This window comes from Pristis pectinata, chromosome 17, assembly GCF_009764475.1.
Source record: "Pristis pectinata isolate sPriPec2 chromosome 17, sPriPec2.1.pri, whole genome shotgun sequence".
Taxonomy (NCBI): Eukaryota; Metazoa; Chordata; class Chondrichthyes; order Rhinopristiformes; family Pristidae; genus Pristis; species Pristis pectinata.
Genome location: NC_067421.1, coordinates 33,603,966 through 33,631,274, shown reverse-complemented (window position 1 = coordinate 33,631,274; position 27,309 = coordinate 33,603,966). Strand labels below are relative to the sequence as shown.

General features: G+C 41.1%; 1 protein-coding gene across 1 annotated transcript in view; it reads right to left on the bottom strand.

Moving 5' to 3' along the window:
- slc6a4b (solute carrier family 6 member 4b) overlaps nt 1-27,309 on the bottom strand; it is a 54,187-nt gene that overhangs the window by 21,559 nt on the left and 5,319 nt on the right. Inside the window, exons 3-7 of the mRNA XM_052031805.1 lie at nt 9,171-9,641; nt 4,250-4,384; nt 3,231-3,450; nt 1,757-1,895; nt 1,266-1,400 (exon numbers count right to left, since the gene is read on the bottom strand). Of these exons, the coding sequence (XP_051887765.1) occupies nt 1,266-1,400; nt 1,757-1,895; nt 3,231-3,450; nt 4,250-4,384; nt 9,171-9,641 (1,100 nt within the window). The remainder of the gene's footprint in view (nt 1-1,265; nt 1,401-1,756; nt 1,896-3,230; nt 3,451-4,249; nt 4,385-9,170; nt 9,642-27,309) is intronic.

The following is a 27,309-nucleotide window of genomic DNA, read 5'->3' as shown; positions in this document are numbered from 1 at the left end:
AAGCTAAGAAAATGTTTAAGTCATAATCAAACTATATAGTTCTGCAGAGAGCTTGAACACTGTGTTCAATGCTGGGAGCTGAAGTAAGAAGAAAATGGTCACGGTAAAAAGAAGTAACCTATCACTGTCCATTGGTGTTAGGCATTTGATATGCTTTGGTTTTTCAGCTGGATAGGAGACGTCTTAGAAGTGAAGATGTTGAAGGACATTAGACAGATAGTTAAATCAGTCCAAACTTGCAAAATATAACTTTTGGACAGATATCAGGATAGCCTTGGCACACATGGTGATCAATCCATGAAATAAATTTTGAGATGGAGTAGTGGAGGCAAGAATCCTGAAATCATCTTAACGCAGTTATACACTTCACAAAATCATCATCAACCAAAGTATCTCCAAGCCATGGAAGAAAACATTAAGGTAGTTGACCAAAGGTTTGGTTAAAGATTTAGATTTAAGGGAACATATTAAAGGATAAAAATCCAAGCAAAACAAGTAGATTATGACATCATTTAGCATATCTTTCTAAGTTGATCCCTGCATTTCCATGTTGGAGTGCAACGTTCCAGCCAACACCACTGTCTACCTCATGTCAGAGCACACAATAAATAACAGAAAGGATACCTCTCTAGTACTACATAAAAGACTAACCAGTGACCTTCTGCTTAGTTGCTTAGTAAACCAGCTACATTCATTTATCCTGACCATGCCATGCTGGTACTAGATCCAAGTCCTCAAGGATAGATTCCTGGAGTTACCTGGGAGCTATCCATAGCTATCTGGAGAGCTTCCAGTCCTACGGTGGATGCAGGACATCTCTCCTACTTTCCTCCATCTACATCAAGACCTTCAGTGCAACATTCTAAACTTCCAAGCCTTCTCTCTTCCATGCTTTGTCATTCTTCACTGTTTCCCAATAAGATTTGCTTGCTCCATGACTGCTAAAACCTACTCAACCCATAACATACCTTTAAGGGATGCAGACTGTATCCAGAACAGGCTAGCTTTAATTTGTGCTGGCAACTTGTTGGAACCCCTGATGGAGCAAGCAGTTAATCAACAGTGCAATTTGTGCTGGCTACATTATAAACAATGAGTTCAAAGTTGGAGTGCTACCTAAAGTGTAACCAATGGGCATATACTGAATATGTGTTACCAACTCTGAGCCCATATTCAGCGACTATTCAATTTAGTAATCTTTTATCTTAGAATAATTATTTCAATAATTCAGAGATTTTCTGAGGCCTTTTGTTATTTGTACTCACATTTGTGTCTAACAGCTTCTTCCAGTTTGGTTTGAGGTAAAAGGCTACACCTCGCCATGCTCCAGGTAAAGTAGCTCCTCTTATCAAAAGGATAAAAAGCACCAGATAGGGTAGTGTAGCAGTCACCCAGACTATCTGTAATAGATGTAAGGCAAGGAAAGACAGACCATGTTGAAACCTTTCTATAACGTACTTTTTTCTGTCATAATATATCTCTATAATCCATTCTTCCCTAAAGTACAATTAATATAATACACCCCTACTGTTTTATTTTGGTCCATTCTGAAATCAGTAATACATCCCTCTTTAAACACTGATGTACCATCTGCCTCCCTCTTTCACCATCAGCAGTAACATGCTCCTCCCTATAAACTTTCTGGACTGCTAAGAATAGCTATTACTGAGGATTATCATTATATTTAATTTTGTTATCCTGGATTATAATGTTTTATAAAAATATGGTTCCAGATGTTTTGACTCATGAAACAAACCTTTCCAGATGTTTTAACTCCCTTCCAGAGACTGAAGTAAACAATCGTAAAAATGACAAAGAGACACAGAAGAAGCTGCCAGCGGATCACACCCACATAACGTAGCCCCTGGGATTTATGAATCTCCAGAACGTTCCGTCTAAACACAAAAGAGAAAGATAACTAAAGAATATACAGCGCCAATATAAATAGAACAATAATCACATTTCAAAAGTAGTTAATTTGCCAGTGGCAGTTCAGCAGCAAAGTTTTTTCTGACTCAACCTGCTTTCAGCACATGTAATGACGTACAGAGAAATGATGCAGATTGCGTATCCAATCCCTAAAAAAAACAATATATGTTGGACATTTGAATTTAGACAGGGAAGAATCATAGTTCTCAAGTTGTTATCTGGAGCCATTTGCTTCCATCTTTAATCCCCACATCCAGCATGTCCTAATTTCAACACACTTCTGAAAGTTGTTGGTACAATCTCAGTGGTATTGCCTTTTGAGTGAGATGCAATATCATCTGCCAGCTGAGGTTGCTTTGGACTATCCTCTGGTACCATGTGATGAGGTTATGCAACTACCCTGGACAACATTCACCCCTCAGGGACCATGGACAAAAACAGTTCACTATTTGTATATCATACTTTGTTCAGATTCACTGCCACATTTGTCTACATGATGACAGTGACAACACTCTAGGAAATAATCAGTTGGCTGTAAAATTGCTTTGACAAGTCCTGAGCACATTAATGCATTATAAATAAAATGCAAATCATTTTTGCGTTGGAAGTGAAACTTATTGGGACATCCTAAGGATGTGATAAAATGCAATATAAATCCAAATGGTGCCCAAGAGATAGACTTCAAGCACAGTCTCTGAAGTGACACATTGCACATGCAGTAAGTAGGAAATAGCCACTACAATGCTGTCATTTAAACTGCAGCTTCAATTCACCTAGTGGGCATTAGTGGTTTCGTTCAACAGAACGCATCTCCACTGAGTTTTGTCCAGAACACAGCACATTAACATGTTCCTGTTATAGATTATTGGTGAGACATAATTACACTACATGGTATTTAGCATTACAGTCCAAAGTTGATTTCTAGTTTGTCCTCAGTTAGTTGATCCCTGTCAAAATAAAAACAGTTCAAGCACTAAAATTGGCTTTAGGAGCCTTTGACTGGGGATCAATGAAATCAATCAATGTCTCACTTCTGATTGGTTAGTGAACATTTATATTGAGTAGCAGAAATATGCTCAGTAGTGAGGATCCATCCATAACCTGACAACATTCTTTACCATTACTTGGGTGAATGCTTCATGTTAGCATGGAGTATAAAATATGGAAATTTTATTCCCTAGCCATTAAAAACAACAACCTTTCATTTCTTACTGTTGCATCCCTCCTCCCCCAACCACCTCCTCCCCACTCAACAACTCGATTAGCCCTTTGAAGCAACTGGTTAGACATAAGCCACCTACATAAAAAACTCCTCAGCTGGAGACTTGGAGAAGTTATTCCAGGAGACGTTATTCTTGCCAAAGTAGTTGGTACAGTTGGGTGTGTTCCAAGAATTGTCACAGTTAGTCCATGGCAAGGTGGCCGTGAATGAACAGTAGAAATAGTAGAGAGCCCATGATATGATGGTGTTGTAATAGAAGGAGACATACAGAGAAATGACACAGATTGCGTATCCAACCCCTAAAGAAAAATCAGTATATGTTAGACATTTGAATTTAAACAGGGTAGAATCATGGCTCTCAAGTTGTTATCCAGAGCCATTTGCTTCCATCTTTAATCCCCACATCCAGCATTTCCTAATTTTCACTATTCAAAGCCTATCTGGCTTTTCATCCGTGACCATGCTTAAATTCAGTACTGTTTCTTATCCTTTACTGCTCTTTGGCAAAAGAAGGCAAGCGAGTGTTATTAAGAGGTGGGCTTGCCCTTGCTATCCTAATTACAATAAAGGAACCCCTGTTACCATACCACATCCCACCAACCCATAGTAGCTATTGCCTCACAGTTCCAGTGGCCCAGGTTCAATCCTGACCTCTAGCTCTGTTCGTGTGGAGTTTGCATGTTCTCCCTGTCTCCATGTGGGTTTCCTCTTAGGTGCTCTAGGTTCTTCATACATCTTAAAGATGTGCAGGTTAGTAAGCTAGTTGGGCACTGTAAATTGTCCCTAGTGTGTAGAATGAGTGGTTGAATCGGTGGGGAGGTTGATGAGAATGTGGGGAGAATAAAGTGTATTAGAGTAAAAGAGTACCCGATGGTCAGTGTGGACTCAGTGAGCCAAAGAGCCTGTCCCTGTGCCTACAACTCTAAATGCAGAGCTTGAATGTATGGAACCTTTGTTTCCTGTATTCAGTGTTGTTGACAAGTTTTTGGGGTTTGTTATTCCAGTGAATGTTCCTTTCTTTGTGACTAGTTTGTATGCAAGGAGCTGTGCTGTGATTTTTTTATTAATTACTGCTGTATACGATAATGATGTGTGCACCTTTAAATATTGGGCATATCCTCTTCCAAACAGGAATGACTCCTGTCCTTTGGTACTGTCCCAATGCCAACTCCATGTAGAACAGAGGAATCCCTCCAAACATTGCCATTAAGGTGTAGGGAATGAGAAATGCACCTGAAATTGAGAAGAGAAATTAATTCTATGAACACGATGGAAAATAATTACATTATAGAATATTAATCTCATCTATGTTTAAGGATACTCCATGGGTAATTACAAATTGCTGACCATACAATGACATGTAATACAAGGTACAGTGTTATAGAGACCCATATATAATAATTATTCCACTCTGTAATGAACAACTAGCCAGTCTGCATTGACAGGAACCTCACTGCATAATGTACAAACATTCTAAAGTACAAAGCAAGCAGCCCAAAATACAATGACTTCTGGCCAGTACACAGTGGTATCCTCCCCAAGATGCATTGACAGCCACCCAGTATGCAATGCCAATCAATGCAGAAAAGATTTACAAGGATGTTGCCAGGACTCCAGAGTTATAGGGAGAGGTTGGACAGGTTACGACTTTTTTCCTTGGAGCGTAGGAGACTGAGGGGTCATCTTATAGAGGCATCATGAGGGACATAGATAGGGTGAATGCACTCAGTCTTTTTCCCAGGGCTGGGGAATCAAGAAGTAGAAGGCATAGATTTAAACTGAGAGGGGAAAGATTTAATAAGAACTTGAGGAGGCAACTTTTTTATACAGAGGGTGGGACATACATGGAATGAGCTGCCAGAGGAAGTGGTTGAGGCAGGTACAATAATAACTTTTAAAAGACAGTTGGACAGGTAAATGGATAGAAAGGTTTATAAGGATATGAGCCAAATGGGACTAGCTTGGATGAGCATCTTGGTCGGCTTGTACCAGTTGCGCTGAAGGGCCTGTTTCCATGCTATATGACTCCATGACTTTCCAAAATAAGACCTGCTAAGTTTAAATAGTGGCTGCTCAATTTTAACACTGCAAGAAAGATTTGGCACTGTATTTAAAACTGAAATATATCAAAGAATTAATGCACAAACTTTTTTTAATCCCACTTTTAGAATTATTCAATATTTTCTTAGCATTGCTACAACTGAATCATAGATTTATTTTGATGCTGAAGGAAGCCATTCAGCCCCATTGAGTCTGCATCAGGTCCTAGTAGTGCAAGTCCATATTTCTCTTTCCCATAGCAATGCAAATTCTTTCCTATCAAATGTCCCTCCGATTATCTTTGAAAGCATCAAGTGATTCTGTTCCTTCCACTCTTACAGACAGTGAATTGTAAATCATAAATATTCTCTGAATGAAAATAATTTCCTCACATCCCCTTGTAACCTTTGCCTGTTTTATTTTTAGTCTGTGTCCCTTAGTTTTTGAACTATCTGCTAATGGGAACATCCTCCCTCCGTGTACCTGATCCTGGACATCGCTATGAAATCTCCTCTCAATCTTTGCTCCAAAGGCAACAAACCCATCTTTTCCATTCTTATCTCATTGCTGAAATCCTACTGCCGGATCCATTCTAGTGAATCTTCTCTAAACCTCTCTGGGACATTCACAACCTTCCTAAAGTTTGGCAATTAGAATTAGACACAACAGTGTGGCCTAACCAGTGTTTTTTTTACCAGTTTAACGTACGTTCTCTGTTTTTGTACACTATATTTCTATTTATGTTATCCAAGATCCCATATACTTAGCTAATCACCCTCTCTGCACACCCTTGTAGTTTCAAGTATTTATGCACATGGAAACCCAGGCCCTGCATACCATTTAGAACCGAGGCATTTTGTCTGTACTGTCCTCGTTTCCATCACTTTACACTTTATGTGTCAAATTTCACCTGCCATTTGTCTGTTCATGCCCGAGCCTGTCTTACTGCTTTCGATCCTTACCTTCCTCACAGTTTACCACACGTCCGTCCTTTGTGTTATTCATAAGCTTCGAGACTCCACCAAAGTCTAAAAAGCAGTGCTCCCAGCACTAACTCCAGGGGAACACCAGCCTACCATTCACAAAACACTTACTCAAAAACAGAATACACTGGAAGACCTCAGACAGTCAAGCGGCATCTGTGGAAAGAGACGCCGGTCAACGTTTGGTGTCAGGGATCCTTCCTCAAACGTTGACCAGTTTCTCTTCCCACGGATGTGGCTTGACTGGCCGAGTTCTTTCAGCATTTTCTGTTTCTGTTTCAGATTCAAGCATCGCTTTCACCTACCACTATTATTTGCTTTCTGTCTTTCAGCCAATTTTCAACACATACTGTAAGTGACCCTTTAATACGCCGATATTTCGCCGTGAAAAGCGTTATCGGGAAAATTTCTGACAGTATAATAAACTGGATTAATAGATCCCCGTTCAGTCTGAACACATACACTGCGCCAATAAATTTGCTTTGGTCTTCTGCAGAAAGGATTGGAGAACGCAATAATTCGTTGGTATAATTCATTGTGATTATTTCCTCAACGAAAGTATTTAAAGACAAGTTAACGTTTGGGATGATTCCCCGATGGCAGTGGGCAATAGTATTTCAACATCTAAGATCTTACAAAACCGAAGCTCGAAGCAATTAAGATTTTTACATGTTAAAATGAATTAGAAGAAAACGAATAATACTGCATTTTACGTAGTCAGAAAAGCAAATTGTTGCTATGTGGAGTTTCCAGATTCAAACCAAACTTTGCTAAACTCTGTACGATGCTTAATTTGGCTCATTTGTGAGAAAATATGAACAGAAAGGCGGGCGAACAGTGGGGGAGATTTGTGGTCATGTTCAATAAGGTATAGTATGTCCGGACGAGTAAGAGTTGTGTAACTAATATCTTAGGAGAGTCACTTGAAAGAAAGTTCCATTTCTTAGCTCCTACCCAAAAAGCCATAAAATGATCATCATTTTGGGTGTGGAAAAAATGTAGATGAAGTATTATTTTTTAGCTGTTTGAGTATTTTGCGTGCAGATGTGTTCTCTTAGGTATTACAATTAGCGCTGCAGCCTGTTTGGAATATTATAAAGGTAAGGGGTTTGGTCGCAGGTGGTGGGGGGGGGGGAATAATTGATGAGAAAAGTTGGACAGGACCTCCATCTCACGCACGGGAGGAGAGGAATGGTAGAATTCATGCTGGGAGCTCCCCATGCCCCGTAACATCACACGAATCCACGAAGACTCTCCTCCCCCTCACGCACTAGCATATAAACGAGTAATTTCAGTGGTTTATGTGTGTGTACAAATAGTATAAGCTGCAATATGCTGTAATTGCCACATTTATAACCGCAATGTGTGAGGTTATAGATGTGGCAAAAAGCGTAAAATGGTTAAAGTTAAATGTACTGTAGCAACATATATGAGGAGATAAAGTTATAGCAATTTATGTGTAAGCTAAGTGGACCATTGAAAAGTGCGAACCACCCACCTCATGCACTGCAGTCATTCTCATAGCCCAGTTTCCTAGAACTACTATTTAATCTGCTATAATCTATTTTTTGCTATAATGAATCATACTCGTTAAATTGGGAATTCCTATTTTATTTGGTTGGTGCATTTTTCTTTCTCTGGGAATGAAAATACAATGCAATCAAAAAGTGGTACTTGGTATACAGTAATATGTTTTCTGTCTGTCGTTGGAGTTATGCCATCAACTAACCGTTTATCAATCCGTACTATCTGCTCAAACTTTCATTTGTCTCGGTCCTTCAGTCTATCCACCCTCCAGCCTATGTCCACTGATCAATTTACCCCATGATCATTATTAGTCTACCCATATGAACGATCTGCCCGTTGTCCATCTACTTTCCCCTCTGCCTACCCACAAAATATTGAATTCAAACCATTTTTGGTTTACTAATACAGTCTTTGCCCTGTGACATGTATTGTGTGCTTAGCCAACGAGCATTATACTGCTGACTTCTCTTTACACCTGCCAGTAAAAGTATTGACTGGGAGAACAACTGCGAACCAAGTAATAGCTCCAAATCACCAATCCTTGCGAATTTGTTAAGGGTGACATTGATTGAACAAAAAGAAAATTCTGAAAATTGAAATAAAAGACAAATACCATTTGGAGAGAAAAAAAAACAGAATTAGGGTTCAGGTCGATTTCCTTTCATTCAATCCCTGATGGACTCAGATGTACGGATGCACGCTTGCTGACTTCGTAGTTCCCGAGGACTCGCTTCTGCATCCGGCAGCTTCATGGCTGGTATCTCTGAGTTACATGTTATAATAGTTCGTATGGCATCGGTAAAATACAATAACGCATAAAAAGTGGCCCACACAAAATGCCAGAGGAACTCACAGGCAGCAACTATGGATGGAAGTGAACAGTTGACAATTCGGGCCGAGACCCTTCATCAGGACTGAACTGCATAGAATAAAAAATGAACTGCACAGACTTCCGGTTCAGGAATGGGTACAGGGATCTGGAACTGATCAGTGAGGAATATGGCAGTGGTTATACTGAGTGGAGATTCCTGCCTATTCTCAACCTCTGCAATGCACCACAATCATTTTAAACTTAAATACGATAATACGGTTTTCTAAACTCACATTTACCGTTTGCAATCAATTACATCCAACGGACTGAAGAGATACGTTACTTTCAATATTGTTACTTTCAACATTTTAAGACATAAGGGACGCGCCCGTGTTATCTTCTGAATTTTTTAAAACATGCTTAAATGCGTGAACAGGGCTGAAAATGAACTGGAATTATAATTTCCAATCAGATACAAGAATGTTGGGATACTTCTATGGGCCTAATATGTCTCTTGATCCAAGACGTTTGTTCGGTTCATTAATTACTGAAGGTGAAGTTTCATGGTCAAATTCGTTTGCTTAGACACATTAACAGGAATAACCGTGAAATTTGTGGACAGGTAACTTGATGCACAGTATATAAACCAGAAGCTTACCGCCACCATTTTGATAGCAAATGTAAGGAAATCTCCAGACATTGCCCAAATCCACAGCAAACCCAATAACTGACAACAAGAAATCCATTTTTTTGCCCCACTTGTCCCTCTGGACTGGGGCTCGGAACGGCGTGGCTTGCTGATGGTAGCCCGGACTGGTCGCTCTCTGGGCGCCAACATTGCCCACAGTTGCCGATGAGTCCTTGTGCGAGAGCACCACGTAACCCCGAGACAATCGGCGCTCGGCACAGGGGAATTCGTTGTCCCCGACTGCAACGCAGTCCCTGACCTTCTTGGCCGGCATCAGGAGACCGTTCTCTCCCGGACAAATCTTGCCCAACTCAGAGCGACCGTTGGCTGACGCCTTCTCCTTTGGGGTGGAGCCACTTTGGATAAGGTGCAGACCGTCCAGTGTGTTGCCGTGTGTGTTGCTCTCCATATGGACTCTCTTACCGCCAAGTGTCTGTTGACCTAAAGGAAGCAACCAAGTGAAAATCTTATGTTCGAAGGTGGATCAAGTAGACTAAACCCCCCCCCCCCCCTAAAAGATCCGAGCTCATCAATTTCAATCCAACTCCCAAGATCCAGTCCCAACTCTTACAGGCGGCCCTTAAGCAATAATTAAAGCACTAAGAAGAAGAGGCAAACACAAATACAGCTTGTTGCAAACATATTTAAGAAGTTTCCATGACGATGTGACGTAAATGATCTAATCCATCTAACATCATAGGAACACCTGCAGCAAAGCTAGAAAAATGCACATATCTGTGTACGAGTCAGATACACCAAAGGGGCAGAGCCCGGTGGCAATTCAGACAGAAAACGGCGTGAAGCTGTAATGAGTTCCAAACTTTTTGCAGCTAACCATTTCAGAAAATTGGCGACAATTAGTAAATTCTAAAAGAAAGAGGCATCTGTGGAGAAAAGTTTCAAAGTGGTCGCCTTAACACTGTAGGTGAGACCAGAGTGATTCGAGCTCCAAATGCCAGCGGCATAGAATGTTGTCCGCCCTACATTTTACCCTCACATCCTTCGCGGCGTTTAGTGAGATTTTTTTACATTCACTGACACTTTTTTGTCTAGATTTTTTTCACATTTTTATCCTTGTATTCGAGTTTTTTGAAGTACAGGTTTTTGTCGCTTTTATAAACAATGTGTGGACAGACCCTGGGATATTCCCTCACCTTCAGTGAATTTTAACCGTATATTTGTGCTAACACCATTGTTCCCGACCCAGAGTCCATTGTTCACTGAGTGTGCGCGGATAGATGCTGGAACCAGAGAGGACAAAGAAAATCGACAAGTCTGAATGGGATTCAAATAATTCACAGATGAATTTAACAGTCATTAAACATCAAGTGAATTTTAGAAATTCTTAGAAAGGCACATTTTGTATTTTATATTTGTGGTGTTAAGTAAAACATGTAAATTTTGTAACAATTTAAATGTGTCTATCGCAGATATGTCGCAAAGTTTCCCTCCTGTCATCCGCAAGTATCACGTCTCACGCATTTGAACCGAGATTCACTCCCTCAATTCTAAAAAAATATAATCCCTTCTATTGGATTTGTGACCTGTGTCGCTGTATTAAAAGTGCTGTTCTTACCACTTCTAAATAGATAAACGTTTCCTAAATACAGTTAAATGTCTGGGAAGCGATATTTCAGACTCGCAAAGGTTGGGCACAACTGTTCAATACATTTACATTGTCACAACCCAATCCACGACCCCCATTACCCCCAGCACTAAGATATCTTCTATACTACCCGATGCCTCTAAATCTAATAAATTTACAGATTGAAATACGTAATCTGGCACATTTTAATTACAGTCATTATCAGAAATGCATTGAAATGCCACACAGAATGGAGAGCTGAAAGGCTAATGTAACTGAAGTTAACATCTCGAAAACGAACGCAGTTTGGTGAACCACTAAACATCCTTAAAAGCGAATCGGTTCTTCTTCTCCCTCGGTGTAACCAGACTTTACGTCTGTATTACTGCTGTTGCTCTGTGCCCCGCATTAAAACTACAGTCAAACTCTGTCCACGTATTAGGTTGCGCCCTACGCTTACTTGTATTGATACAAGGCTGCAAGTTAGATCGGGGGACGAGGGAGACCATTCGACCCATCCCATGTCATTCATTCCACTCATTCTTGCCGTTAACTTCACTTGTGAACAGTGGGAGGATGTATGGGTATTGACGCAAGGTCTGCAAAGTTGTCCACCTTTCGTTCCCAGTGCATTAATGATGACGGACCCAACCCGCCCTGACGTTTCAGCCAGGTAGGATCGCCACACTGGTAATTGGTTTACTATTGTCGCATGTACCGAGATACAGTGAAAAACTTTGTTCTGCATGCCATCCAGACAGATCATTCCAAACATAAGTACATCGAGGTAGCACACTAAAAGGTTTTCACTCTATCTCGGTACATGTGACAATAATAAACCAATTCTACCCCCCAAACAGTGCTTATAAACCCAACCACTTAGCACAAAGAAGTAGGGTTCAGGCTCTGATGAAAAATACAACCTTAAAGCTGGCGGGATCGCTCACCGGCTGACAGTGGGTGTTTGGGGTGACCGTTCATTGCACCTCAAATTCTGACCTGACTTCCTACATCTTTTATGGGTCCGATGTACAGCCGCCCAGGATTCTTGTCACTTACACTCTGATTAAATATCCGTTGTCTCACTTATAAGGTCACTCGCCATCAAGAAGGGAATCACTTCTTGATGAAACCATTGGTTCGTTCAGTCAGTAGTAAGAGTAGAAACGCAGCAAGTCACTAATAATGCAAATACACGAAGAATACAATGCAAAATACATCGAAGCTCTTGAGTATTAGCGTTAGATCCGCAATGCAGACCTCTGAAGCTTGCAAAGACTTGATTTTTTCTCCCTTGTTTATATGTTCATACAAATATATCAGTGGCGCTAGAGAAATAAAGGACAGCAGATGCTGAAATCTAGATGGAAAACACAGCGATGCTGGAGGAACTCAGCAGGCCGGGCAGCATCCACAGATGCTATATCAGTGGCGCAGCTGGTAGAACCGCTGCCTCACAGTTCCAGCGACTCAGGTTCAATCTTGACCTCCAGCGCTGTCTGTGTGGAGTTAGCACGTTGTCCCCGTGGGTTTCCTCCGGGTGCTTTGACTTCCTCCCATTGTTTCAAACATTAGGTTATCCGCCACAAGGCCAGGCGTGCTGGTAGGTAACTTGGCCTCCTGTGACTTACGTCAAGTGTGTGTGGATGGTGGGAACGTGGGGAGAACAGACAACGGGGACAATTAATGGGGGGGGGGGATGAGATTTTTCTGTGAGCCACTCGATAGGTACAATAGCCTCCTTTAGTGAAATGCGGAAATATTCAGGAGCACCACTGACATCTTTTCAGAGAGAAGTAAAGACCAACAGAGTCAAAAACTCTTTGGGAACAGTAAACATATTCCACGTCAGGGAAACTCGGAAAACGAAGTGATTTTGTCCTTGTGCTTTCAACATAACCTTCCTGAGGTATAATTTTGGGAATATTTTTAGAACCTTTTTTTCGCGGTTTGAGTAATGCACACGAAGGGAGAGAATTAGTGTTTCACCCTCATAATACTCGAGCTATAGCATCTCTTAATCATTACCATTTTGGGTGACTTGAGTTTACCTCCAATCCTTTCAACGCCGGCATTGTCTATCAGAACTTGTCTATAGCTCTAAAGGTCTACGTATTTCAAGTGGGCTCAGGAAGAAAAAGACATTCTATCTGAATGCCAAGCATTCTATGTTAAGCGCTGGAGGAACTCAGCGGGTCAAGCAGCATCTAAGGAGGGAAATGAACAGTGGACGTTTCGGGTCGAGACCCTTCATCAGGACTGGAAAGAAAGAGGAGAGATAGCCGCTATAAAAAGCCGACGTGCCTCGGTCCAATGTTAAATTAGACCGTTGTGAGGTCTCGGGGAGACGACCATGTCCAGAGATTATGTAAACAATGTCACACCAGCGTTTAGCTCAAGTTCTTCCGCAGATCTGAAGTCCATTGAAAGTCGCTGTTTATGTTTATTAAACCGGATTTGGGTGTTTGTTTTGTGCGTGTGGCGGAGTGAAATGCACGAGCAACTGGCAAATCCCGGAACTGCTCCACCTTCCTGGATCACTCACTCATTCAAGGCCAAACAAAGTGGGCATAGATCAGCTCAAAGCTGAACCGCACCAGATGGATTCGCAACCGAATTCTGTTTACACAACGCCCATGGCGAGTAAGGGGAAAAAAAACAGTGGGTGAAGGATGTGGAGGAAGATGAGTTTGGTCGCAAAATTTCTCTCAACCTGGATAATCAATGTGCGTCAGTACATTTGAATGATAGAAAGATACAGCAAAAAAAAGCATATTAACAAATAAGTACATTTAATAGAGGGGCGAGATATTTTTTGAAAACAATGGGAAACTGATATGAACGATCATGCACTCACCTACAGTGGCACATTCCCACATCCAGGTCTAACCCTTCGATCCAAATAGAAAGCCTAACAAGTAGCAAATTACACACAAAAGGGAAGTGCAGAACGATGGATTGGCACCAAGTGTATCTACCTCACATACCTGCAGAAAGGGACAATATTCAGTAATGTACCATAGCACAAATTCATAGGGGTTTACTTATTAATAGTTACAATGATGAAGTTATATTCTGGCAATTTGCTAATGACGAATTGCAAATTAATTGTTAATAAACATAACAGATTGTTGTCATTAAAACTTCAATGTAAATATTGTCAAGCATCAAATATTTGCAGTTTATCTTTTCTTGGCATTCACACTCAAGGCAATTGCCTGAATAAAAATTGAAAAATTGACCCCAAACAAGCAATTGCATCTCTACAGTTTGCCTAGTTTTGCCAGGGTGTTTTGATCAGTGAGGAAACTGGTCAGTGGATTATGAACTAAATGAATCTCATGCCATTCCAAAATTGGTTTTGCTGAAGAAACGACTGTTGTCATGTAAATATATGTATATAAAAAATTGGATTTACACTATGGAAAGATCCCTGATTCCAATCAGTTTTTGGAACTTTGAACTTTTCATTTGTGACCCTTTTATTGTTCAATGTCCCTTTTCTGAAAGAAAAATACATTGCAATTTTTAAGTATCTTATTGCTTTTCCAAGACGTGCCCCAAGATATTTAAACCATGGACGAATTTCAAGTGCTGCCATTGTTATAGGCAGCAACATTTCTCAAACAACAATGAGCGAAATAACCAGGTCATCTGCATAACGTGCTTGTTGAGTTGTTGATGAATATGGCATCCTTAGAAAAGATGTTTAGTCTTGCTATAGGAGAATGTTAGCATTTTTGTGAAGCAACATGGTTGATTTATTCCAGCCTGGCCTTGATTTCTTCCACAGCTAAATTTGCCATGTTTAATAGGAGAAAATTGCAATTTGGCCTGGATTGGATATTTGATAATTCCAAGGCAATGGATGGTTCCAAACAGGGATAGAGAGTCAGAACCGTCAGCAGCTACTGCTGTAACTGTTGACACATACAGACTTTCCTCGTAAGAGAGAAACAACTGGTGAGGATGCCCACACACAGATTTCTTTTCCTCCTTTTTAGGATGTAACTCAAGATCGAGGATCATTTGCTTTGACAATGGTGTAGAGGGCTTTGAAGTGGCTAATGTGACTGATGTGGGAACTACAGACTCTTCACAAATGGGACAGGAGGTGACTAATGTGTATTTTGTAAGGTGGTATGCTCCTTCAACCTCCTACACAGCACTTCTGTGTGCTTCTGATGCATGACCTCATGGTTTGCAATACCATCCTCCTCTACTTTGAACACTCATGGCCCAGAGGTTCCCAAGTGTCAGTGGGGATGTTGCACTTCTTCAAGGAAGCTTTGAGCACATCCTCAAAACTTTTCCTCTGTCCTCCTGGTAATTTTCTCCCACAGGAGAGCTTGGAATAAAGTGTCTGCTTCAGGAGTCCGGAATCGAGCATGTGAATGATGTGGCTTGCCCTGCAGAGTTAACTGAGAGTAACTAAGGTTTCCATGCTGGAAACATTGGCCTGGGACACTAATGTTGGTTCACTTATCTCTCCAGTGAATTTGGAGGATTTTGCAGTGAATGTTGGTGGAACTTTTCCAGTGCCTTGAGATGCCCAGTTTAGGTTGTCCAGGCCTGAAATATATAGACCACAGATCTCTGTTATCTGGGAGATCATGTTTTTTGAGCGAAGTCTGAGATCTTGATCTTCAGATACTCTTCCTTCAGTGAATGTCATCATCGTTGTCTGTATCTCATGGCTTCTGAGATCCAGGGTCTCGCCCATGCATTTTTATGGCCGGAGGGCAGTGTGCTACAGCAGAGCAGATTGGGAGAGGATCTTGGCCTTGAGGCTATTGAACATAAGCTCCGTCCTCTCATATACTTCAGTGAATGAGTCGACCATGTTTTGGTCCTCCAAGTATGTGCATACACAAGTGCCATCTGCATACTACAGCTCAGCAACTTGTGTTCTGGTACCCATGGTTCCAGAGGGTAGTCACCATAGGTTGAACGGTTTCCAACAGTTTGAAAGCTTAGCTCCACTCCCATAGGAAGTTTGCAGTAATGTCTCCATTAATGCACTGAAACACTTAATTTCTATGAGGTAGAAATTCATATACAATATACTTTTCCATTATTTATACGTATTGGGTCTTAAAGACTTACTGCAGACTGAAAGTCCTTGACAAGGTTAAGGCAAAGTCTCTCCTGTTGTATAGAATCACAGTATGAGCACATGGGTGGATGTTAAGCACCAGCATGCTCCGTGCTTAATGGTACATTACATGTGCCTGCCTCTGACTTGCCTCCCTCAGATCCAGAGGCGCCTCCACTCCCATGTTGAGCTCTTTCTCCATTGGCAGAAGGCCCCTGTTACTGGGGATGTTGTATCAGAGAGCAAATTTTAAATCCTTGTTTCTTATCTCCCCCCCAAAACCTTTACTCATCTTCAAACAATCTTCCTAAGATTGTAGCAAGAAGTTAGCCAGGGATTTATTTCCAGCTATCAATTTTTATTAGCAGCTAGTTTGTGCTTCCTCTATTCCTATAGCCCAGGGAGGGTGAGGGCAGCTCTGGTGAAGAATTCTAAAAGCCCTTCTGTTGGTTTTATATCCTTATGTCATCTTTGAGGAGAGACTCATCCTCCACCAGTCTGTCAGTTGTAGTTCAGCAATGAAACTCACTCTCCATGACATGAGTTCATTGCTGCAGCTGTAGGAGGAAACTGGGGTAATGAGGCATTCATGAGGGTGTTGAAATCAGTGCAGCTGAGCTCTTGGGTGACAAAGTAGTTAATGAATGAATGTTTACATTATACAATGCGCTGTTCTGCTATTTTTAATGTAGCAACACTTTCCAAAGCTGTTTGGGTTTCAATTGCCATTTGCCAGCTTAACAAACCTTGTCTGTTTCCTGACAGAAAGAGGATTTATTTCATCATTGGAAATATATACCAATGATCCACAGTGGGATTTTTGACATTCACTGAAAATGAGGCACAGAAAGACAGTGGTAAGAGTTCCAGGCCTGTCTGACAGCTTTTTTTTGATACAAGCAAAGACCTTTTGCAAATATTATTCATTTTACATCCACATTTCTACTTTTCTCACTGAAAGCAAGAACTCTTTCACATATGATGCCTGCTGTCCAGTACATTGGCACTTTGGTGTTTCTTAATATATGAGGCGACAGTATTGAACTACAGGGACACAACATCGCACATCTCAGGTTTACGAGCATTCATAACATTTTCAAGAGGTATCACTGGATAGTTTTCAAGGACTGGCTAATTTCCCCTCTTTAGCCCAGAAGCATCTTGGTCACTTGTGCTCCTCCTACTTGTCCTCAGCTAAAACAATCAAATCTGGAAACTTCTACTGATGCATTTACTCTCTAGGCTTTTAGGAAAATGTTTTCATGTATAAATATTATTATTTATTATTGCATTAATCAAAAAATATGTTTTAAAATGTTGCCATTCTTGTTATCCATGTGCATTTACAAATGATTTGAGGAACCACAGCAATTTTTGGAAATTAAAAAAAAATATCCATTCAAGAAAATAAACAGGTCGCCCAAAAAGTCACAGAATCAGTCTAAATGAAGTTGGCCTTTTTATATATTTAAATTTATCTGCCCAGATCAAATCTGCTGTCCCCACAGACTTAGAGAATGAAAGTTATTGTAAGATTTTAGTCTGCTGACTAATTTGAAGCCTTGAGGTTAGTTGATTAGCACAATGCAGGGCACATTGTTATAAGTCCATCAGCTTTATGTCTGACTCACCTCAGAAATTCCCCTAGCTCTATCAGGTCTTGGCACAAATACCTGTTCTACATGCACATTCTTTATCAGAGTACCTTGAGAGGGGGAAATGACATAACTTAGAACAGATATGTAATATCTTCCCATCATTTACATTTTAGAGGAAAGGTTCTTCTACACAGCTGTTCCCAGTTCAGGGAGAAAACCAAATGCAATGCAAAAGAGGCAGATCCTGGACAGGTCTGAAATCCCCCAAAATTGTACCCCACCAAAAGATGGAATTTATGAATAATAGCTGACTCAACTAGCTCAGTAAGGAGCAAGAAACAAACGTGCCTGATTTACTATCACATCAGATATAGTTCCAGCTTGCAAGAAGATGTAAAACAAGCTGGAACAGGGACAAGCAGGAAGGAAATAGGCATCCAGAGGTTAGTACTGATGGCTTTCTTAATCAATTCTGATAATATATGCAGTGAAGTAAACACAGTTTACTTCACTGCATTTCCCGTTTCTCTTACTATCTTCGGTGGCATTAAAAGGTCAGCAAGCCTTTCCAGTTAAAAGGCATGTGGATTCCTTTGAATGGCTTCATAACTGTCAAGTCACAAAAACATTCTTGTTGATGGTTGGCCCCATGACTGAAAGTGACCCAGCACATTGTGATCCCTCCCATCCAGGCTGAAACAAGTGGTTTTTGATTAGCTGTGATGTATAACATAACAGTGTCACCTCGTTGGTTGGTGGCAGGACTCACATGAATGTATGTCCCCACTTTTTCTGCCACCATCTAGGCCAATGTAATGTGTTCAATCCTGACCTCTGGTGCTGTCTGTGTGGAGTTTGTACATTCTCTCTGTGACCACGTGGGTTTCTTCTGGGTGTTCCAGCTTCCTCCCAAATTCCAGGTCGTGCGGGTTGTTAAGTTAATAGGCCATGTAAATTGTCCCTTGTGTGTAGGTGAGTGATAAAATCTGTGATGAGTTGATGAGAATGTAAGTGTAATAAAAAATGGGATTTATGTACAATTCGTATAAAATGGGTGATTGATGGTCAGTGCAGACTTAATGGGCTGTTTCCATGCTATATCTCTCTGTGAATCCAGACTCTATAACTGTAACTAGTTGCGGGTACTTTGCCATCTCTTGTTTCTGTTTTCATGCATATAATCCCAACTGATTAAAGAGATACTGGGAGAAATTCCCTCATTCACTTTGACAATGTTTATCGACAATATCCAGTCTGAACTACATTATATAAATCAGGATTGATGCTTTATCAGAGTTGAGTTAGCAAACCTCAGCCAATCTAACTAGCTGGGAGTGCTACAGTATGCCTCATTGTCATTTTGCTGTGGAAAGGGAAAGTCAGGCAGTTTCTGTTCTCAAAGCTGGGAAAGGCATATGTGTGGATATTGGATAGGGACATGATGACAATGCAAATTATGGCCTAAAAGTCATCTGACACCCACTGTAAATTCATACTTGAAGAATACAGTTATATCTTCACAAGAGAAATTCAAGAAGATTTCCTTCAGTAATGTGATGCAATTTCATTCCAGCGTCGATTTTCATTTCTCATTTTAGGTCTATTTTCAAACAGGCATTCCTGGGAAGGAAATGACTCAGTTGGGATGCATAAGACCATTTCCTTTCTGACCACATGGTAAAAGTCTGACATAATAATGAGTACAGTTTGGTAACATTTATCAAAAGGAATGTCAAGGAAACAAAGTTGTGCCCTGACTCTCTTGCAGAGTGTTCTGTTGGTTTTAGGAGTGGATTATTAGAAAATAGGAAAGGATTAGATTGTCGAGCAGATCTTACAGGACCTTTCACTATAGGAACTAAGAGGACTGAGCTCTCCTCTTCAGTTTTTCAGCTTTCAGAATGATTAAAGTTTAGAGAATAAAACATGAGAAAAAGCTCATAGAACTAGAACTCTGTTCTGTGTAAATGAGAAGAATAAAAAGATAAAATTGAAGTGCTCATTTTAATAGTGCTGAAGGATGTACTGGATCAATCTGGTATTTTAATTTGCTATGGATGGTAGAACTAAGGAACATGACCATAAACTGAAAAGGAATAAATTCAGGACATTAAAAGGCACTTTACAGACACAGTGGTCATTTTTTAAATTATTATTTTACCAAGGGAAATATTAGGGAATTTAGATTCAAGATTATTTGGAGAAACATGTCACATATCAGTTACAGCTACTCCAATGGTTGGATGAGTAGAAATTTCAATCCAGCTTTTCTTGGATGTATTAATGGTGGAGGAGACCTCGTGGCTGATTGATACCCTCTGAGTGTAAATTTTGCACTAACGTGCTATGATCACAACAGATTAGTAGTTTGAGTTTTGACCACACTATCCGTGAAATTCTTCAGAGCTTGTCAGAAGTTCTGTCACTCTCCCAGTGAGAGACTGGGGGAATCCTCATGGGGTTTGGTAAGCCATAGGAGAAATCTGGAATGAGGGAGACCTACAGTTCTACAGTTTGGAGGGGCTAGACAAGCATAGACAAATGTAAACAGAGTACTAAGTTAGTAATCATACATTTTTAAAATGATGTGTGTATAAACAAACATACAAGCATGCCTCAATATACACAAATACACAGATAGGACTGACTAGTGGGCTCTGAAAGTTAACTGGAAGAAAAGATTGTGAAGGACTTTGTTTAAAGAGCATTATAACTTTTCTTTGAGTCAAACACTGTTCATTGCCACACAGTCTGGTCAGAAGAACTCCCGGTGTCATTCCACATTAAATATCAATATTTCAACAGACCTCATATTATGACAGGTTTGGGCTTGGGGCAAGTTGCTGTCAGATAATAATCAATCAGAGAAACTATGTGCAGTTGGTTGAATTGAAAGAGTGAATTTTGGAGTTTTGAACCACTTTGTTACAGCACGGTGCCAGCCAACCACGCTGCCTACAAGCAGTTCAGCCCCAAAGCAATCACCCACACTAAATTCATTCTGCAACTGTCAGATGGTGAAAGGTGTACTGCTCAACGTAACTACTGCAAGTTGGCACACTAGTTCTGCACTTGGTTATGCATTCACTTAAAGCTGAAAGGAAAGTATTTGTATAAAAATTCTGTGATTTCATCCTCCACTGTCAATTTTCTTTGTCTTTTCTCCTACAAACCTGTAGCCTCATTTCTTGTTGCCAACTTTTCCCTCTCTTGTAGTACTCCACAATTTTGCTTAATTTCCCTGATGATTTTCTTCTCTGGTTGATGAATATTAGCTGGAAGAGTGTTGCTTCTATTGATTTATGACCCTGTAAGAGCTGGCTGCTACATGCTAAGAACTGTGAGAACCTGTGACACATCAAAGGGTATGCCACACATGTCAGTTTCAACATGGCTTTACAAAGTTGTTCTATAAGCCTCATAACTGAGGTTGATACTGGAGCTTTGAGATTCTCAGCTTTCTCGGTGTGCTATTCTACTGAGAAGAAAGTGAGCAACATTTGTCAGGCTTTAAAGAGTTTACTACTTCACCTAATTAAATAGCCCTTTATCAGTGAACAGCTGTGAAAATGCATTGAACAAGGAGCAATAAACCATTTAAAACCATGATGATAATGGGTAGATATTAGTCTTTCCCTCTGACAGGTGCTTAACCAGAAAAATGACCATGGTTCTCAAAACACTTATTGAGTAAAATAAATACTCACTTAAAGTCCAACTTAGCAGGTGAATTCAATAATGCCTTGGTTATGTTCAGTTTTTTAAAAAGCAGAAAATAATTTAAATATATGATGGAAATTAACAAATGGGGATTTAATTGTTATAGATGATCTAAGGCAGATTTTGCAATGAAACTTGCATAACAAATTCAATTGCTTTGTTTATTAGACAAACTGATTCAAACACTGAAGCAGATAAAACCAGTTTCCTGATTTCTTCTCAGTAATAACATCCATTTCTACTGTGGTTATCAATAATGAACAGCAAAAATGAAACCTCTTTTATTGTCCCACTAATCAGTGAGGCAAAATTCAAACAACACAGAATTGAAACAGCACAATAGCAGCAGTCTGTACCATCTGCAGGATGCACTGCAGCAACTCACCAAGACTCCTTGGACAGCACCTTCCAAACTCACGACCACTAGCAGCTAGAAGGACAAAGGCAGCAAAAGCATGGGTACACCCACCACCTGGAAGTTGCCCTCCAAGCCACACACCATCCCGACTTGGAAATATTTCACCATTCCTTCACCGTCGCTGAGTCAAGATCCAGGAACTCCCTCCCTAACAACATTGTGGGTATACCCACACCTCAAGGACTGCAGCTGTTCAAGAAGGCAGCTTACACCACCTTGCCAAGGGCAATAGATATGGACATTTTAAATGCTGGCTCAGCCTGTGAAGCCCAAGTTCCTTGAATGAATAAAAATAAACTTGCACTGTGTAGCACTTTTAATACAAGTTCGCACAGTACAATCAGACAAAAATTGTCATTGAGCCAAGGAGAGAGTTATATAGATGGAAGAATAAAAGCTTGGCCAAAGGGGTAGGTTTAAAGTGGGTGGTAAAGGAAGAGGGTGGGGTGGAAAGGCAGGGAAGTACTGCGAAGGAACGCCAGCTGAAACCAAGGCAGACTACAGTGAGAGGAAGGAAATGGAGCATGGGCATGAGGAGAGAGCTGGAGAAATGCAACACTACTGATCACAACGTTACCATGAGCATCTGCCCAGTGGAGTGGCAATGAAATCAACATCCATGATGCAGAGAGTATTCCATCCCGCTGTGATAACTGAAATAATATCAGCCAATGTTAGTCCGAGAAAACATTAAAAAATGGCTTCTCTTGCCAGTGTTGGCATTCTTTCTGAGATAGGTAATTGTACTTAAGCTTTTATATTCTGTATAAATGTTAATTTATACATCACCATTAGCCTGTCCTGGTCAAATCACATAGATGCCATGGCCAAGAAAGCTCACCAGCGCCACTACTTCCTCAGGAGGTAAAGAAATTCGGTATGTCCCCTTTGACACTCACCAACTTTTATCGATGCACCATAGAAAGCATCCTCTCTGGATGCATCACAGCTTGGTACGGCAACTGCTCTGCCCAGGACTGCAAGAAACTGCAGAGAGTTGTGGACACAGCCCAGCGGGTCACGGAAACCAGCCTCCCCTCCATGGACTCTGTCTTTACCTCTCGCTGCCTTGGCAAAGCAGCCAGCATAATCAAAGACCCCACTCACCCGGGTCATTCTCTCTTCTCTCCTCTTCCATCAGGTAGAAGATACAGGAGCCTGAGGGCACATACCACCAGACTTAAGGACAGCTTCTATCCCACTGTGATAAGACTATTGAATGGTTCCCTTATACGATGAAATGGACTCTGACCTCAGGATCTACCTTGCACCTTATTGTCTACCTGCACTGCACTTTCTCTGTAGCTGTGACACTTTACTCTGTATTGTTACTGTTTTTACCTGTACTACCTCAATGCACTCTGTACTAACTCAATGTAACTGCACTGTGTAATGAATTGACCTGTACGATCAGTATGCAAGATAAGTTTTTCACTGTACCTCGGTATAAGTGGCAATAATAAACCAATACCAATACCAATAATTATATCATTGAAGACCTCAGTCTTGTTTCAGCTACTTTCTCTGTAGGCTCATAATGTACAGGCAGAGCAAAATCCATAGGTCAGCATGACTTAATCTCCTGTTGTGTTTTCTTTGGCATATAACACTTTAAGTTTCCTGGCCTCTGTCTTAGGCCAGCTGTATGTCTATCTTACTGTGGTACAGCTTTCTCACTGATTCAGGCCCAGGCGAGTCACAGAAACATGTGGTTTTGAGGTTAGGTTGTTTCGATGATCTCATTCTCAGACAGCATCAGACTAGTGTGGAGCTCACAGAGTGGGAGCTGTGAAGTTCAGCAGCAAGGTATGAATCCAATGGCAACAAACGTGACACCACTGATGGAACTGTGGGCTGGAGGAGGAACCAGACACCTTTGTCAGACTGCACCTGGACCAGCTCCTCTCAGCAGGCCATTGTGGTGCTGTCATCCTGACTGTCTGCCCACCTTCTAGGGTTATGCTCATGCCTCAGTGTCCCTGGAGACAGAGCACACAGCATCCGCTGGGGTCCTCCATAACCTGAGGATGGAGTGCATCACTGGCGGTGAGGGCAACATTTTAATTTTAGTTTTTACTTGTTGTGAAATAAAGTTATTTTAAAAACAACTCGAAATTGCTCCAAAAAAAGCTATGAAACTCAACTAATCATCTGAGATTGAGTTACTATGTTGGTTTCTCACTCTACGGCAGTCATTGAGAGAACCTTTGTGTCCAGACTGTGCTCACTGACCATGGTCCCTGCACACCAGCACCTACCTGGGTCGGGAGCAGAGGGCCGATCTCCCTGCACCCTCATACCCTCAAATCCGGCTAGTGAGGTCCAAAGAGTGACTTGGCTGCTGAAAATGATGACCGTGGCTTTAAGACTTTTGGTAATTTCTGACTTTATTTCAGATTACCCGCAGCTGCAGTTTTTTTGATTTACAGTTCCCTTCATGTCATTTTCTTGCTGCACATCCAAAAAACTTATTGAATTTAGGTTGACAATTTGCTAACTGGATTTGAATTCTTGATTGTCAAGTCAGGTCAAGTTTATTGCCATGTGCACAAGTATGGTGAGGTACCTGTACAATGATAAACTTGCTTGCAACAGCATCACAGGCACACAGTTCAGACAACACACAGAGCATAAATTAGACATAAATTATACAAGGAAGATGAAGAAAAGACTGCAAAACAAGACAGTAGTGCAAAAAAAACCAACAATCAGAGACAAGTCCCTAATAGTGCAAGAATAGTCCATAGTGTTCTGTTGCAGAGGTAGGATTGAGGCTGTGCAGGTTGGTTCAAGAACCTGATGGTTGTAGGAAAGTAGCTGTTCCTGAATCTGGTGATGTGGGACTTCAGGCTTCTGTAACTCCTTCACAATAGATTTCATATCTCTCCTGCTTTTTATTTCCATTGAACTTAATGTTACCTCACCTGACTTTAACCAAGAACTTTTAACAGTGTAAGTTGATGCAGTCTAGGTAATCCTAGCAATGGCCTTGCCTCTCCTGTCTGAGTCCCATTTCCCAATCATTGTATGATGGAATGAGACAGCTGTTAAATTGCTGTGCTTAGTCTGTAGCAGAGTTGCTGTCAATCAAATGTTACTTTGCCTGGAGTGCAGATGAGACTGACAACTGTGAAGATTCAGAAGGAAAAAGCATGGAAATCTCCTCAGTTACTGCCTATGCTAAAGGTCTTTTGAACCCCAGACATTTACCTTCATATTCATAATAAATCTCTGTTCTTTTTGTTTTACTTCTGCACTGGTTTGTTTTCATTTTTGTGAGTCCCTTGGGATTAAGGCCGACTTGCTTCCACTCCAGTTCTGCAGGTTCGGAGGTGAGTGATGGTGCCAATGTGGGATGAACAGAATCTGCCACAGCTGGGGCAGGAGGTACCTGATGGAGCAGACAGATAGGCCATTGAGGAGGTAGTGCATTCCTTCCACTGGGCATCTGTGTTCTCCTGACAAACGGACTCAATGCTCTCAATGTCATCCCCAGTGCTCATTTCCACTGGCTTCACGTCAGGAGGGTTGTTACTCTTTTTCCAAGGAGGCGTTGAGAATATCCTTGAACCTTTTCCTCTCTCCACCTCTTCCTGTGACAGAGCATGGAATGGGGTGTCTATTTTAGAATCTGGCATCACACATACCAGCAAAGCAGCCTGCACAACAGACTCCATTGAGAATAACCAGTAATAGTACTTTCGCATTTGGTTTCATGTTCCTTCCAGCATTTTCCAGACATCAACCACTCTCTGTGTTATTAGGGTTGTGCCAGTTGGTTCAAGAACCAAATGGTTGAAGGAAGTTCTTGAACTGGGAGGTGTGAGACTTGAGGCTTTTGTAACCCCAGCCCAATGGTAGCTGCAAGAAGATAACGTGGGTCAGATGATGGATTTGTTATACACTTCTATCAGGTCACCTCTCAACCTCCTTCATTCCAGGGAAAACAAGTCCAGCCTATACATCTCTCCCCATAACTAAAGTCCTTCAATCCAAGCAACATCCTGGTGAATCTCCTCTGCATTCTCTCCACTGCAATCACATCCTTCCTTCAGTGTGGCAACCAAAACTGCACACAGTACTCTAAAGTGCAGCCAAGCCAGTGTTTTGTAAAGCTGCAACATAACCTGCCAACTCTTTGGTCTATACCCCAATCTATGAAGAAAAACATGCCATATGTCAGTTTACAAATTACTAATTGCACGGAGCAGAGCTTGACTGTTGTCTCAAGGCAGGAGTATTCTTAAAGGAGGGTGCAATAGATTGTTTAAGCTGATTGAAAGTTCTATAACCAATAATGGAGCAAGTGTGACAGCAGAGGCCAGAGTTTGAAGATCAAAGTTTACTGAGGAAGAATAGAGCAAAAATATGGTGATATTTATAAAGGAGGATGAGAATTTTGAAGCAAAAACAGAAACTGCTGTAAAAACTCAGCATCTGTGGAAAGAGAAACGGTCAGTGTTTTGGGTCTGATCCTTCATCAGAAATGGGAAAGAGAGAGATGCATGTAGGTTTTCAGTAGGAGGGCAGGTGGGGGAAGGTTGTGTAGAACAAAGGGAATGTCTGTGATAGGATGAATCAAAGTGGATTAATGGGGACAGTTAACAGCCCATTAAGTTACCAGGCCAGTGTAATGCATTGTTAATGGTAAGGTGGTGGGACTTATATATGTGGGATAAGAAAAAAAATGCAGAAAATGGGATATGCTGGAAAAACTAAGTAGGTCTAGCAGCATCTGTGGAAAGAGAAGCAGTTAATGTTTCAGATGAGGGACTCGTGAAACAGAGAAATAAGTTTGTCTTTGTAGTAGTGAAAGGGGGGTGAAACCAAGGGATTCCTCCACGAGGGTGAATGCATGTGACAGATAGGGTAACATACTATGGTTGTGTAATTAGTGGCTGATGTGGTTCTGCCATACTGAGACATGTTCAGCAGAGGAGGCCATACACAGAGAGGAAAAGGACAAAGGTCGGCAGGTGGAATTGGTTCTGGTATAGACAGGAAGAAGGAGAATGTTACCTAAAGTTAGAGAGTTCAATGTTAAACCTGGAAATGCTGCAACATGCCCAGACGGAAGGTGAGGTGTATTCCATTGAGTTTGCACTGAGGTTTGTTGTAACAGTGAAGGAAGCCACAGACAGAGAGATCAGTGCGGGAATGGGATGGTGGTTTTCTTTTTGATTTTTATTTACTGAGAATTTTGAAGTCTTTGTCATGAGGAGGTCTTTTTTGGAGATAGTATTTTGCCAATTATGCCTTGCCAGAGGATTGTATCTTTTCTGACACCTGAAGTCACCTATGAAGTTCACTTTGTCTCCCTCTGGATACTGCCCGAGGTTTGGCATAGAAGAAATCCTTTGGCATATCCATAGCCTTCAGAGTTGGGGTGAATGCACTGATGACCACAGCATGCTGGTTCTGTGTTAGAATAAGCTGAAGGGACATAACGTGTTCACCTGCCCCACTGCATGAGTTGCTGAGACATTACAATAGTTCATTCATGACAGCAAAGCTACCCCATGAAGACTATATTTCTCTTCTTTTCAGAAGGTGAGCACAGCGCCTTGTTCTTGGAGCTGGCTATCTCCTGCTCACCATGCCTTAAATCAGTATGGTACCGTCAGTGTTATCAATTGCCATAAGAAAATCAATGTTCAAGGGCCCACAAAAGAAACTTTTCCTTGACAGTGTCT